General features: G+C 55.8%; 1 protein-coding gene across 3 annotated transcripts; it reads right to left on the bottom strand.

Moving 5' to 3' along the window:
- Positions 1-4,689: 4,689 nt before the first annotated feature.
- On the bottom strand, positions 4,690-13,543 carry TAPBPL (TAP binding protein like). 3 transcript variants are annotated; one of them, XM_051977338.1, is made up of 7 exons: positions 12,549-13,543; positions 11,286-11,522; positions 10,873-11,142; positions 9,986-10,324; positions 8,688-8,990; positions 8,304-8,419; positions 4,690-7,593 (listed from the first exon to the last, which is right to left on the bottom strand). In XM_051977338.1, exons 1-6 carry the CDS (start codon positions 12,709-12,711, stop codon positions 8,331-8,333), a joined length of 1,401 nt encoding a protein of 466 aa, XP_051833298.1. In that variant the 5' UTR covers positions 12,712-13,543; the 3' UTR covers positions 4,690-7,593; positions 8,304-8,330. The 3 variants fall into 3 exon arrangements, with proteins under 3 accessions (XP_051833298.1, XP_051833290.1, XP_051833307.1); XM_051977330.1 differs by having other exon boundaries at positions 4,690-8,114; positions 12,549-13,521; XM_051977347.1 differs by having other exon boundaries at positions 4,690-8,114; positions 11,286-11,519; positions 12,549-13,521.
- Positions 13,544-13,867: the final 324 nt, after the last annotated feature.

Below are 13,867 nucleotides of genomic sequence, written 5' to 3'. Positions count from 1 at the left end.
TTTCCCTGAGAATTCCCATTGCTTTCTCTTTTACCTGGTAGACACCTAGCTTTTGGACCATTGATTGACCCAGGATGCCTTTGCAGGGATACCTGCCTACCTGCATACTTGTCCATCTGTTTGTCCATCAATTCACACGTGTCTATCTGTCTAATCATCCATGTCTACATCAAACCAACTGTCTTTATCCATCTGTCCATTTATTTATGTTTCCCATCTTTCTCTTGATATACCTCTGTTTATACATTTACGTATGTATCTATCCATCCATTTATATGTCTGTGAACCTCTCCCTCTATCTTTACTGATCCATTTATTGGCTCTACAAACAATTTACATTGAAGGTTTTGAGAATATTTCATGTGAGTGATGCCATTTTGGGAGGTCTAGGAAGACACCAGACTCCCCTACATATTTGTTTATCTCTCTTTCTCTCTAACCATCCATATCTAGCTTACCTAATCTCCAACTATCTGTTGCTCTCTATCCACACATCAAATTATGAAACCATATAACTATTTGTATTTATCAATTGCTCTCTCCATTATCTTTCTACTTGCCAACCTGCTTAGTTACTCATCTACCCATCTTTCTATCTCGCTATCTTTCCATATGTTGTCTGACCACTTAGCTAGTGCCCAGGGGTGCTGGAGGACTCCTGGAAGATGGGGCCTCAGAGAAAGATCCTACTTAAATAAATCCATCCCAAATCTTAACACTATGTTGTTATTGTTTTTTATTTTATTTTTCATTCACAGAAAAATAGTACAATAAATGGCTAGAAACTGGAAATTGAATGGATGCCCATCAATTGGAGAATGGCTGAATAAGTTGTGGTATATGAATATTATGGAATATTATTGTTCTGTAAAAAATGATCAGCAGGAAGATTTCATAGAGGCCTGGGGAGACTTTCATGAACTGATGCTGAGTGAAATGAGCAGGACCAGAGATCATTATATACTTCAACAACAATACTATATGATGATCAATTCTGATGGATATGGCCCTCTTCAACAATGAGATGAATTAAATCAGTTCCATTTGTTCAATAATGAAGAGAACCAGCTTCACCCAGAGAAAGAACCCTGGGAAATAAGTGTGAACCACAACATGGCATTTCCACTTCCTCTGTTTTTGTCTGCTTGCATTTTTCATTTCCTTCTCAGGTTAATTTTATCTTATTTCTAAGTCCGATTTTTCTTGTGAAGCAAAATAACTGTATGGATATGTATATATACAAGGGACTAAGTAGAACTAATTGATACAATGCTTGTGTTCACACCTTTACTCATTGGAGTCCACAAGTATGGGAGTTCACAAAGTTAACTGTGTAACTTTGTGAATTCACACCTCCCTTGAAGCTCTTAGGGCCAGAGAGCACTCTGGGAAGAAACCCATAATCCCTCTCTCTCATATCCCACAATTCCTCTCTCTCGTATAAAAGAAACAGACAGAGGCTCTCCGATAGATTTCAGTGGAATTACATGAAGAGTGGAGCTGGATTGGAGGCTGAAGAAAGCAGAGGCAGAAGCAAAGGACAATCTGCAGGAGCTCTCAGAACTGAGCAGAGAAATAGGCCTCTAAGAATCTAGCTATCCAGGCCCAAGGAAAGAGACAAGACTTGGAAGGAGAAATAAACATTTGCATTTTATCACCTGGCTGCGTTTGGGTGATTATTACTTTCAACTGCAACTAAGACTGCCTTCAAGAAAACCTCCCCGAGAAACCTGCTCTGCCCCCCAGAGAGAATCATCATCTTATATATTATATTTAAAAGAAGAAAAAGATCACCACAAAATAGTACAATAAAAAGATGGTCGTGCATGAGCAATCTACTATGTACATCTTGTTATTCCTTTTACACAACAAAATTATCGTGGAAACTTCTTTTTTCTTCCCTGCCCCCCTTCTAGAGATGGCTATCATTGGATACAAAAAGATAGGTATCTGTATACATACACACATATATGTATAGGTGTATGTATAAAGTTATTCTATACATCTGTCAGTTCCTTCTTTGGATGCAGCTTTCTTCGTATATCCTTTATAGTGTATTTTGATATAATCAGGTATTTTATATAATTTGGGTATCTATAATAGCAAAATAATTTATTTGCTCTTAAAATGACATTGCTGTTACTATATACAATGTTCTCCTGGTTCTGTTCATTTTACTCTTCATTAGGTTGTGCAAGTCTTTCCACATTTTTCTAAGCTCATCATTTCTTCCAGCACAGTTGTATTCCATTATAATCATATACCACAGCTTGGTCAGTCATTCCTAAAATTTCTAGTTCTCTGCCACCATAACGAGAGTTGCTTTGAACATTTTAGAACATATGGGCTCTTTTCCTTTTTCCCTAATCATCTTTGGAAATAGGCCTGTGGTATTGCTAGGTTAAAGGGTATAGGCAATTTGATAACTCTGTGCATAATTACAGATTGTTCTCCAAAATGGTTGAACCAATTCACATTTCCACTAACAATTAGTGTCCAGTTTTTTCAATTTTCCCCAACATTAGCCCCTTTCCCCTTCCATCATTTTAGTCAATCAGGTAGGTATAAAATGATAATTTAATCTGCATTTCTCTAATCAATATTGATTTAGAGGGATTTTATATGACTAGAAATTGTTTTGATTTCTTCATCGGAAAACTGCCAGTTCACACCCTTTGACCATTTATCAATTATGGAATGACTCATATTTTTATAGACTTGACAAAGTTCTTTATATATATTTTAGTTATTAGACTTTTATCTGATAAACTGCCTATAAATCCTTTTCCAATTTTCTGCTTTCCTTCCAATCTTGGCTACATTTGTTTTATTTGTACAAACCTTTTTAACGTAATGTCATCTAAATTATCCATTGCATACCAATGTGCTCTCTATTTCTCATTTATCCACCTGCCCATAAGTCTGATGCATAACACGTTCTTTTAATTTTCTTGTAAAATCTCTCTTTCTATCTAGGCCACGTATCCAAATTGACCTTATCTTGGTAAATGGTGTAAGATATTGGTCAATGTCCTGTTTCTGCCGTACCACTTTCCAGTTTTCCTAATGGTTTTTGCCAAATAATGAATTCTTAGTCCAAAATCTCGTCTTTACCCTTGTCAGAAGCAAGATTATAATGTTTATTTGCTGCTGTGGGTTGTGTCTGCTCTTTTCTGTTGATCTACCTTTCTGCTTCTATGTTGTTTTAATGGGGCCTCACTGCTGGTGACCATTGATGGGCTTAATGAAGACAATAAAACAGCCCCACCGGGTGCGCTCTGAATTGCTAGGCAAGGTCCCTGTGCCTTCCGCGGGGGTGGCTGGCACAGCCAACCGCCCGCGGACCCAACTCCTTTTCAGCCAGCTCAGCTTCCCTCTAATGAAATTTAGGGCTGACTTACTTTGAGTGGATGACTGAGCAAGCTTCCTTTCTGGGAAGAAAAACAAACTCCTCATAAACCAAGCAATCTTGATGAGTCGGGTCTTAGGGGAATAATCCCAAAAGAAAAGACTTTTTTAGGTGAAATAATAGGACTCTAGGGTTTTCCGGCATGGTATCTTAAAGGGTGTTCTCTGGGCCACATCTAATGAAAGTTTCCTCCCACCAAAGGGAAAGAAATACAGTGATAAGATGAGATGAACCATTTCAGACCGTCTTTCCTCTCAATCTTGGTCCCCCTTGAAGATGCTCATGAAGGTGTCAGCTGCAATGACCCTCCTCTTCTGAGCCATTTCTCCCTCTTGGTTCTCTTCCCTCCTATCTACCTTCCTCAGTCTCCCTTGCTGGATCTTTATCCATATTATCATGGATTAGGACCATAAGCACTCCCCAAGGCTTGGACCTGGGATCTCTTCCCCTCCCTCTGTACCTTCTGCCTTCCTGAGCTCGCCAACTCCTGGCTGGTTCCTGGGTCCTCTTCATGCACTCACCAAGCATTTGTGAAGTGGAGATTGCTTCCTTTGTGTTTTCTGACTCAGATTTAGTCTTATTGGAGTAGGTTTTTAATAAGTGGGCATGGAATTGAACAAACTGTAGGAGGCCAGATAGAGGTCGAGGCTTTGAACAAGCCAGATGTGATTTTCTCCAAGTCTGACCTCCATCCACTCTGCCGACCACACTTCTTTATCCCACCCCAAAGAAGCTCATGTGGAGCCAGTCTCCCAGGCTCAATAAATCCCCAACTTAGCTGATACAGCAAAGTAAGGATGAGTGCAATGCAAAAGAACAGACCTTCTAGTGCTCTCTTTTAAAAATCCTACTTTGGGGGCAACTTCATTCACAAACAGTCCACAGGACTAAAAATCCCTCTTCCCAATCCCATACTCCCATCAGCTGCCCCTGTGTCCCATTTGCCCCTCCTCCTTTGGGGGGAGCTGCTTTGACAGCAAGAAGCATTAACAATTGCCACTGAGTGGTTTTTAAGACAAGTTTCCCTCCACATTTCATGGGTACTGGGGGCCCAGTGGCCCAGCCATGGAGGTAGCAGGAATAGGTCATGGACCTTTTTCTCGGGAGGCGGATGAGACAGCCTTCCTGTTGAGAGGCTTTTAGTCACTCCCAGATTGCTCATGAGTCAACGCGAGATGCTCTGGGGTTTTATGAGTTCTCCGAAGCAGAGCCACATTAAGGACTGACTCCAAAGGTAACACCGTACCTATTTCCTCCCACCTAATGAGCTCAGCAGCAAGTGGCTCCAGAAGCGTTTAATGTGAATCTGCGTACATCTTAGTCAGGAGAATCATTCAGTTTGGGCAATTACACTACACTTATCTCATCAACAAAATGAGGATGATTATAGCTGCTCTACCTACTTCATAAGGTTGGCAGAGTACAGGCAGTTTGGGGAACTAGAAAGCAACTTAGACATCAGCTCGCCAAATCCCCATTAGGCAGAATGAGGAAACAAATCCAGAGAGGGGAAGGCGTTCACCCACCAGCACACAAAGAAGAGCAGAGCCAGTGTTCAAAACTACTCACTCCTTCTCCAAAGTTGGAGGATAGGAAGCTCACAAATGATGCTTCCAGAGGGACTCTGGGAAGCATTGGGAAATTTTCCCAGGGGAACAGAAAATGAAAGAAATTCAAGGTGATATTTTCATCACTATGGCCAATCCAAGGCAAGAGATTCAGAAGAAGGGTCGTTTCAGAAATGAAGATGGTGTCTGAGAATTCCGTCTCCAAAGCCCGCTTCTCGCAGCGTGATAGAATTTATCAGAAATCGCCATTTTCTCAATGGAAGCAAGACTTCCAAGCCACCGTAAATAACAAATATCCCCTAAATATGTTTTCCCTCTTCAGAAAATGCCCAGATTCTGTAGGCTGAGTAAAACCCTTCAAGGGGTGCAAGGAAAGCCATTTTACATCTGATTGATTTGACCGACCCTCACCACAATGTCACTGCGTAGCTTCTATTAGTCTCCTATTTCAGGGGGAATTGAAGCTGAAAAGACAATGCGAACAAGTCCCATTGCCTTTTCATTGTCCAGGGTCACAGTCCGCTCTGTCCATTGTACCCCCTAGCTGCCTAAAACACATACAGAAGCCGGTTTTGACACCTCGACCTCTGGGTTAAAGGTCCAGATGACAGTTTGGACACATTTTGTCAGGAAAAAGTCTCTTCTCCCAGTGGTCAGAACTCCGATCTTTATATTGTCTTGCCCTTGACATATTTCCTCTTCACAGCATTGCTTAATCCGCTGAATGTTCTTCCATCTCCCAGCAGTTTGGACCAACTGTGTCGCCCTCCAGTCGCCCGTTCTAGCTGCGGGCGTGGTTTTATTACCTTTAATTAACTTTTTTTGTCGGTGGTTCTTTTCCATCTTCAGCCTCGTGTCCCTTTGCCCTAGGAAGCAGTTCTTCCATGTGACTAGAGGCTTTAAGGACCCATGAAACCCTGACCTACCCACACATCCAAGCCTGAAATAGCCTTAAGCGTTTGGACGGGAGTATAACAGCTGAACCTTTCCCTCTAAGAGCTGTCACTTTTCAACATTTCCCCGGAGTAATAGCTAATCTCAAAAACAATCACAGATTGAAAGCCCAACAGAAAGTAGAAACATCTGGGGATGGCACGAGACCCAGCGCGCCACTGACAGGAGGCACCGACGGGGGGCAGGGTGACTCGAGTCCATTTCACCGGGTCCCGATGGGTCTGGAGCTACGGAAATCAGCGTCCCCAAGCCGCCCTTCCCACGGGCACCTTCCCATGTCGGGGCTTGTTCTACGTCACCCGGGCAGCTCTAGAACAGGAGCCACGGTATGGAAGCGGCAAAGTGTCGCGGGCCAGTGGCCTGAAGGGCCAAAGGGGGCGCTGAGCCGCCGAGGGGCCTGGGAGGGCCGTGGGGTAGGGCTGCAGAAGAGCGGCTGGAGCACTGGTTTGCAGGAAAGATGAGATCAAAGTCCCGAGAGACGCGGTGGAGTTGGAGAACCTGGATCTGATTCAAAAGCTGTCGGGAGTCGTTCCACCGAGGGAGAAGCGCCCCTGGGCACTCTCTCCGAGACGGAGCCGGAGGGAGCCACGACACTCGCCCTGGAGCTCCCACCCGGGCTCTGTGTCCTGCCGGCCGGGGGGCTTTGCCAGCTGCAGGCCCTGCTTCCGCCGTCTCCCGGTCTGCCCGGCCTGGCCCACCCCACCTCTGCTCGGGAACACTGCGGCTGCTCCTGGGAGGGGGGTCAATCAGCCGCCCTATGGCGTTTCTCTCTGAGATTGCCCATCACCTCCCGGGCCCCACGTGCAGGCCTGGGGAGTCGTGCCCGCAGTCAGCGCCCAACAGGAGCATCTGCACGGGACCCCGTCCTGTCAGCAGTGATTCGGACAAAGGTCTAGCTGCGGGGCTGACCACACTTTCAGACAACAAACTATACAGGCAGAGGGCAAAACAGATCCTGACCCCCCGCCCCGAACACTGGGACACAGCACAAATCAAGGGCAATCTTGCCCTTGTGCCCAGCTTCACTATAAGATGGGGAGACACTGATAGACTAACTGGAAAAAGATCCGGGGATTTCAGTGGACTGCAAGCTCAACGTGGATTTGCATTGTGATGTGGTTCCCCAAATTCAAGCAAACTGAGGCACGCTGGGCGCCAGAGGCAGTGCCCGAGGCTGTTTCCTTAAACCGCTGGGTCCAAGCTTGGAGTCTGCAGCTCAGCTGAGATGATCAGAAGGGAGGCAGGGCCAGGGCTTGCTCCCAATCCTTTCCTCGGGAGACTTGGATGAGAGAACGAGTGACAGGGACACGGAGAGAACGAGGGCAGAATGGTGATTTTTATTGAGACGCATTGGAGTTTGGGGGGCAAAGGGCTCCTTTCCAGGCCCTGCTCCCACCTCTCCCTGTCCAGGGGCTGCCCCAGCCTCTCCTCACCACCGGCTCCTCTCTTGGACCTTGGGCGAGGGTCTCAGGATGAATTTCAGACTCTCTGGCCAGGGAGGACTCTCCTCAGGACCCTTCCTGGAGAACCAGGGCCTAGCTGGGCTCCAAATCCAAATTCATCAGTAAAACCCGACAGGAGCAATGTAAAGTCTTCCAGCCGAGTCCAAGCAATAAACGGCCCAAGGGCACGAGGAGAAAGGTGACTCCTCTGAAAAATTACCTGAGGATTTTAGGGGGTTCAAAACTCAATATGAGTCAACTGCATGGAATGGTGGCCACGGGCCGGCGATGTCGCCTTCGGCTGCGCTGGGTCAGGGAGGGGAGGAAGGTGGCGGGCCCCCATTGAGGAGCTAAGGGGGAGCCAGGGAGGGAGCCCCAGGATGATGTCAAAGGGAGCTCAGAGAATCCCAGATCCAGAGGGACGATGAGGCGTCTGCCCAGGAAAGGGTCCGTTTGCAGTTAGGACGAAAGACCCAACGTGAGACGTGTGAAGGCCACCGGACCCAGACGCGCTTGGAGGTCCCAGACCCAGAAGGGGCCATGGCTGGGCCCTGCCCGCCCGACGCTGGGCGGCTGAGTCAGGGAGAGGGGGATGGAGAGCTGCCCCTGGAGGAGGTCCGGGCGTGGGGGGCGGTCGGACCATTCTGCAGGCTGGACGAGGAACGGCTGAAGGGAAGGCGAGCCTAGGCTTGGGGTGAGGGGGCGCTTCCTGACCCTGCGCACTGTGCCAGCGTGGAGCACCTGTGGGAGAGGGGAGCGGACCCTATCTCCGGAGCTCTCCGAGCCAGGCTGGCTCTAACATGGAGGAAAGCTCTTCAGGCCCGGGCTGGGGCGGCCAGCTTCCGCGGCTCCTGGGGCAGATGGGAGACTGAGGGAAAGCCCAGTGAGAGGAGCCCCGACGGGGGAGGGCGGGATCCCGGGGGGACTCACCAACAAGTGGGGAGGGAGGCTCTGGCTCTACCCTCGGCGCCTCCGAAGGCCCAGGAACAAGAGGGCGAGGAAGAACAGGCCGGTGGCGAGGAAGGACCCCAGAGGTGCTCCTTGCTCTGTGGGCAAAAGAAGGGGGTTGTGGAGAGCCCCCCTCGCCCCATCGGGGTGTCCTGTCCCCAAAAACTAGTCTATGCAATGTGTTCCCGGGCTTGAGGGGAGAACGATGGGGGGTGAGCCAGGAGGGGCCCAGGGGAGGAAGGACGCCAACACGCCCGAGCTGAGAAGGGCCGGAGCAGGACGTGCCCCCAGGAGGGCCCTGGGGAGAGCCGGGCACAAGAGCCGCCCCCAGGAGGGGGAGAGGGGCCAGCCTGGAGCAATCCCTACCTGGAGGGCCCACCCAGATCTCCAAGGTGATGGGCTCGGGCAGGGAGACATGGGCCACCTGGCAGGCGTAGGTGGCCCCCCGGGGGCCGGGCTCCGCCCTCAGAGAGGAGGAGAGGCTGTAGGTGCCCGCCCGGCTCTGCCGGTGGCTGGAGAAGGAGGCGCCCGAGGCGGGGGTCGGGGCTCCGCCCGGCTCCTCCCGGGTCCAGCTCACGGCCACGTCCAACGGGTAGTAGCCGGCAATGGCACACAAGAGGGTGGGGGGCAGGGCCTCGGCCACCAAATCCAGGCGCACCTTAGGGGTCTCTGGAGGAGGAAGGCAAGGGGAGAAAGGTCTGAGGAGGCCAGATCCACCCTGCCCGGGCCGGAGGGGTCTGAGGGGCTACCTCGGGGAGGACGGGAAGGGAGGACAGGCAGGGAGGACAGGCGGGGAGGACAGGCAGGGAGGACAAGAGGGGAGGACAGGCAGGGAGGACGGGCAGGGAGGACAGGCAGGGAGGACAAGAGGGGAGGACAGGCAGGGAGGACGGGCAGGGAGGACAGGAAGGGAGGACGGGCAGGGAGGACGGGTGGGAGGACGAGAGGGGAGGACGGGCAGGGAGAACAGGCAGGGACGACGGGAAGGGAGGACGGGCAGGGAGGACAGGCAGGGAGGACGGGCAGGGAGGACGGGAAGGGAGGACGGGCAGGGAGGACGGGTGGGAGGACGAGAGGGGAGGACGGGCAGGGAGGACGAGAGGGGAGGACAGGCAGGGAGGACGGGCGGGGAGGACGAGAGGGGAGGACGGGCAGGGAGGACAGGCGGGGAGGACGAGAGGGGAGGACGGGCAGGGAGAACAGGCAGGGACGACGGGCAGGGAGGGCGAGAGGGGAGGACAGGCAGGGAGGACGGGCGGGGAGGACGAGAGGGGAGGACGGGTGGGAGGACGAGAGGGGAGGACAGGCAGGGAGGACGAGAGGGGAGGACAGGCAGGGAGGACGGGCGGGGAGGACGGGCAGGGAGGACAGGCGGGGAGGACGAGAGGGGAGGACGGGCAGGGAGGACGAGAGGGGAGGACAGGTGGGAGGACGAGAGGGGAGGACGGGCAGGGAGGACAGGCGGGGAGGACGAGAGGGGAGGACGGGCAGGGAGGACAGGTGGGAGGACGAGAGGGGAGGACGGGCGGGGAGGACCCCACGGGAGCCTACACTTCCCAAGGGCATTTAGGGGAAGGGCATTTCCCAAGCTGCTGTAGGTCTTGGGAGCCTTGGGAGCCTCGGAAGCCGGGGGCCTCCAGCCCAGCCCCGCCCGGGGCTCTCACCCAGGATGCTGAGTTGAATGATCTGCTGAGCTTGGTACTGGGCAGAGGAGATCTGGCAAATGTAGGCTCCCTCGTCCCTCAGGGTCAGGCCCGGCAGGGTGAGCGAGGCGTCCCCGACCTCCAGCAGCTCCTGGGGCTCCAGCCTGGCCCCCTCCCGCAGGGCCTGTCCCTGGCCCCCCGCCCAGACGTACACCCTCTGGCCCTGGCCCCGGTGCTGCCTCCTCCACTCGATGTGGAATGGGCCAGAGCCGGGGGCCCCTGAGAAGCCGCAGGGCAGGGAGGCGGAGGCCCCGAGGGAGGCCGGGATGGAGGGTTTCTGGGTCATCACCTGGAATTCCACTGTGCCGGGGGAAAGGGGGCTGAGCGTCTGTGGGCCACGGGCTCTGGAGGGCTGGGGGGAGGGGCACCCACGGGGCTGGGGGGAGGGGCACCCATGGGCTGGGGGGAGGGGCATCCACAGGCTGGGGGGAGGGGCACCCACTGGGCACCCAGCTATGGGGTGGGGGAGGGACACTGTGGGATGGGGTGGGGGAGGGTGCCTAGGGGGTAAGGGAGGGGTCTCCTGCCGCTCTGGGCCAGCTTGGTCTAGGGAATTCCCTGTTTGGACACGACAAGGAGGACCCAAAGTCCTCCCCCGGGTAGGGGACCCGGGCACTGAGCACAGCACGTCAGAGATTCCGCTGGCCAAAGGCCCCCAGTGCCGGCCGGGGCCCCACAGAGCCCACCTGTGCCCAAGGTTCTCAGAGCCCCAGCGGGGTAAGCCAGAGGCCTGGCTGCCACAGATGCCCCCCCTCCCCGTCAGCCCCCCCAGGGCTGGGCTGAGGTCCCCAGACCCAGGCTCCCCTGGCCTAAGAAGGTGTGAAACCCGGGCCCTGAAGCCTCCTCACCTGAAGCCAGCACTGTCCCCCGGGGGCTCAGGGGCAGGTTCAGCTGGGGATGCAAGGGAGCCCCCCCCTCAGGCCCTCCGAGGGTCTTCATCACCATGGAGACACTAAACCCTCCCCCGGACACCTGGACGGCGCCCATGAAGCAGGCGGACTCCTGGGCAGGGGGCTCCTGGCGCGCCTGGGGGAGCCGAGACAGCTCACAGGTCACCACCTTCTCCTGGCAGGCGGCGTGGAGCAAGACCTCGGCGTGGGGCAGCCGCACCCGGTCCACTGTGAGGAGCAAGAGCGCCCGGTCGCGGGGGGCTTCTGGGAAGGGGGGACGCCCCAGTTCCCGGCGGGATTTGACTGAGCTGCAGATGGGCTCAGGGCGGACTGTGGGCATTCGGGAGGGGCGAGGGTCCCAAAGCTCTCACCCGAGGCCTCAAAGACAATGGGCGCGTCTCCTTGGGCCGCGGTGACCCCCGGGAAGTCGGTGAAGCCGTCCAGCGCGCCGTCATCCGGAACGGGCACTTGCCTCAGCACCAGCGTGGCCCGAGCCGCGTCCGGCTTGCCGGCAGAGATGCCCCAGGGATGCGCGTCCTCTCCGGCCAGGCTGCAGTCCAGGATTAAGTCCACTCCCCTGTGGGGGCCCCCGGGCGCGCCCAGCTCTGCTGAGGGAAAGAAGGGCGAGCCCCCTCCAACCTGGGCCCCCGGCGCCGGCCGCCACCCCAGGGGCTCCCGGTACCTCGGGGACCCAATAGCAAAGTGGGTTGGGCATCTGAAGCCCCGTCCCACTCCCTCGCACCTGCGGGGCTCCCCTCCTGCTCCCCGGGACTCAGCCTGAACCTCCTCCTGGAGGCCTTACGTGCCCCCCCTCCGCAGCCCCCTCCCCGCCCCACCTGGTGCGGCCGCCCCCCACCCATCAGCGCCACGGCGCCAAGCTGGAAGGGGAGCCCCTCGAGGCAGGCCCCGGCTGGCGTCTGTCTGTCCCCCAGCACACACTCGGGCCGCCTGCCCTCCGTCCGTGAGCCTCAGGGGGAAAGAAAAGAGGAGGCGGGAGCGGAGGGAGGGCAAAGGGACAGGGGGAGAGTCTAGACTTCAGGGGGGAGGAGGAGGGTGGGAGCTTCCCAAAGCCGACTCCTCCCGCTTCCCGCGCATACGGCCCTGCCCCCCCCCCCCCCCCCGCGCTACTTCTTCTCTCCAGCCCAGCCCCGTCGCCCCTGAGCCCCAATCACCTGAAGGCGGCCACGGCCTCATCCCCACCCTCCCCAGCGGCCCCGCTGCTTCCAGGGAATCACCTGCCCCTGCGCCCCTGGAGACGCAGCGCGCCCTACTCCGCGTCACACACACTCACACACTCACTCACATTCACTCACACTCACACACACACACATCACACTCACTCACACTCACACACATTCACACTCACACACACACTCACTCACACTCACACACACTCACACACATCACACTCACACCCACACACACACTCACATTCACACTCACACACATCACACTCACTCACACTCACACACACTCACTCACATTCACACTCACTCACACTCACACACATTCACACTCACACACACACTCACTCACATTCACTCACACTCACACTCACACTCACACACTCCACGCATCAACCGCCCTGGCCCCGTCCTCCCGGCCCCTCCCCACCGCCCCCCGCAGTGGCTCACCGGCGCAGGTGGCCGCGGCCCAGCAGAGCAGCAGGGCGCCCAGGCCCGGGACGCCCATGGCCCCGCAGACAGGCGGCCGTCTGACAGTCCGGGGGGCTGGGGGTCCGCGCGGAGGCCGCTCCGAGGGTGGGCCGCCCGTCAGTCGGTCCGCCGCACTGCCCATGGCCCGCCGGGCCCCACTCCCTCCCTCCCCCGCCCCGGAGCCGTTCCTCTTTCACTTTCACTCTCCTCCGAAACAGAAACCGAATTGGGGGAGGGAGCCAGGTGGGGCCGGGGCTGCTGGCTGCCCTCCCCTCCGCCGCCCCCACTTCCCCCAGCCCTGTCAGGAGGGGTGAGGAAGGTCTTGGGAGCCAGAGAAGCCCCAAGCCGGGGGCCCCGCGTGGGGCTGGAGTTGACGGCGCAGCCCCGGGAGACGCTGGGGAGGGAATACCGGAGGGTCCCGGAAGGGCTGGGAAGCTGGGCCCCGGCGGAGGCGCCAGGCTCTGGGCCCTTCCCCGGCCAGGTTCTGTGATCCTCCAGTTCTGGGAGGCAGCGGTTGGGCCCCTGCCCCAGAAGCACGATCCTCAGCAAGTTCCCTCTCCTTCCCTGGGGGGACCCTTTTACTTGGGTTTCTTGGTGGGGAGGGGGTGACTGGGCGTAAGGAAAATCTTCTCTGGACAAAAAGTGGGCGGAACCAGTTAACCGAACCGGGCCGGGCTGAGCCGGGCGGGGCGGGGCTGCCCAGGTTAGAGAGGTTGTTAGTAGTGAGCCTTTGGGGGATGGATTGAGGGATCTAGCCCGAGACGAAATCTGGGCATCATGGGAACCCAGAAAGCAGAAGCTTACGGAAGTTAAGGCGAGGGAAGGGAGAGAGCCCTGCCCGCTGCGGGCGGCTGGGATTCTGTGCTGGGGCGCTCAGAGCTCCCGGCAGGCCCCGGGACACAGGGCAGGACCGGTCTCCCCATCTGCACAGGGAGATAGCAAAGCCCTGGGGGTGATAGCAGAGGCCCCACCCCTGTTGCTGTGCCAAAGGCAGATGGCAGAACATGCTTTAAAGGAGCCCCTTCCGCAGAGCCGCTCTCACCCTGTGAGGGCCCCGGCCCGCATGCGCCAGCGCAGATGTTCCTGAACCCTGGTGAGCCCCGGGCGTGCTCAGTGTCTCCCTGGCACCGGGGGTCACCCGGTGGCAGCCGGCCCCTGTCTGGGCATTAGCGGCCCTGTGCCAGGTTCTGTAACTCTAGACCTTGCCCCTCATGAGCGCCCGGCAGAGGTGTGAGGTCTCCTGGGCCCCCAAGCCGGGAGCTGGCCTGAGAGCTGTCCAGGAGGAGGCTGGCCTCCCA

This window comes from Antechinus flavipes, chromosome 1, assembly GCF_016432865.1.
Source record: "Antechinus flavipes isolate AdamAnt ecotype Samford, QLD, Australia chromosome 1, AdamAnt_v2, whole genome shotgun sequence".
Classification (NCBI taxonomy): domain Eukaryota; kingdom Metazoa; phylum Chordata; class Mammalia; order Dasyuromorphia; family Dasyuridae; genus Antechinus; species Antechinus flavipes.
Note: the sequence above shows the minus strand (reverse complement) of the source record. Positions and strands in the feature narration are given on the sequence as shown.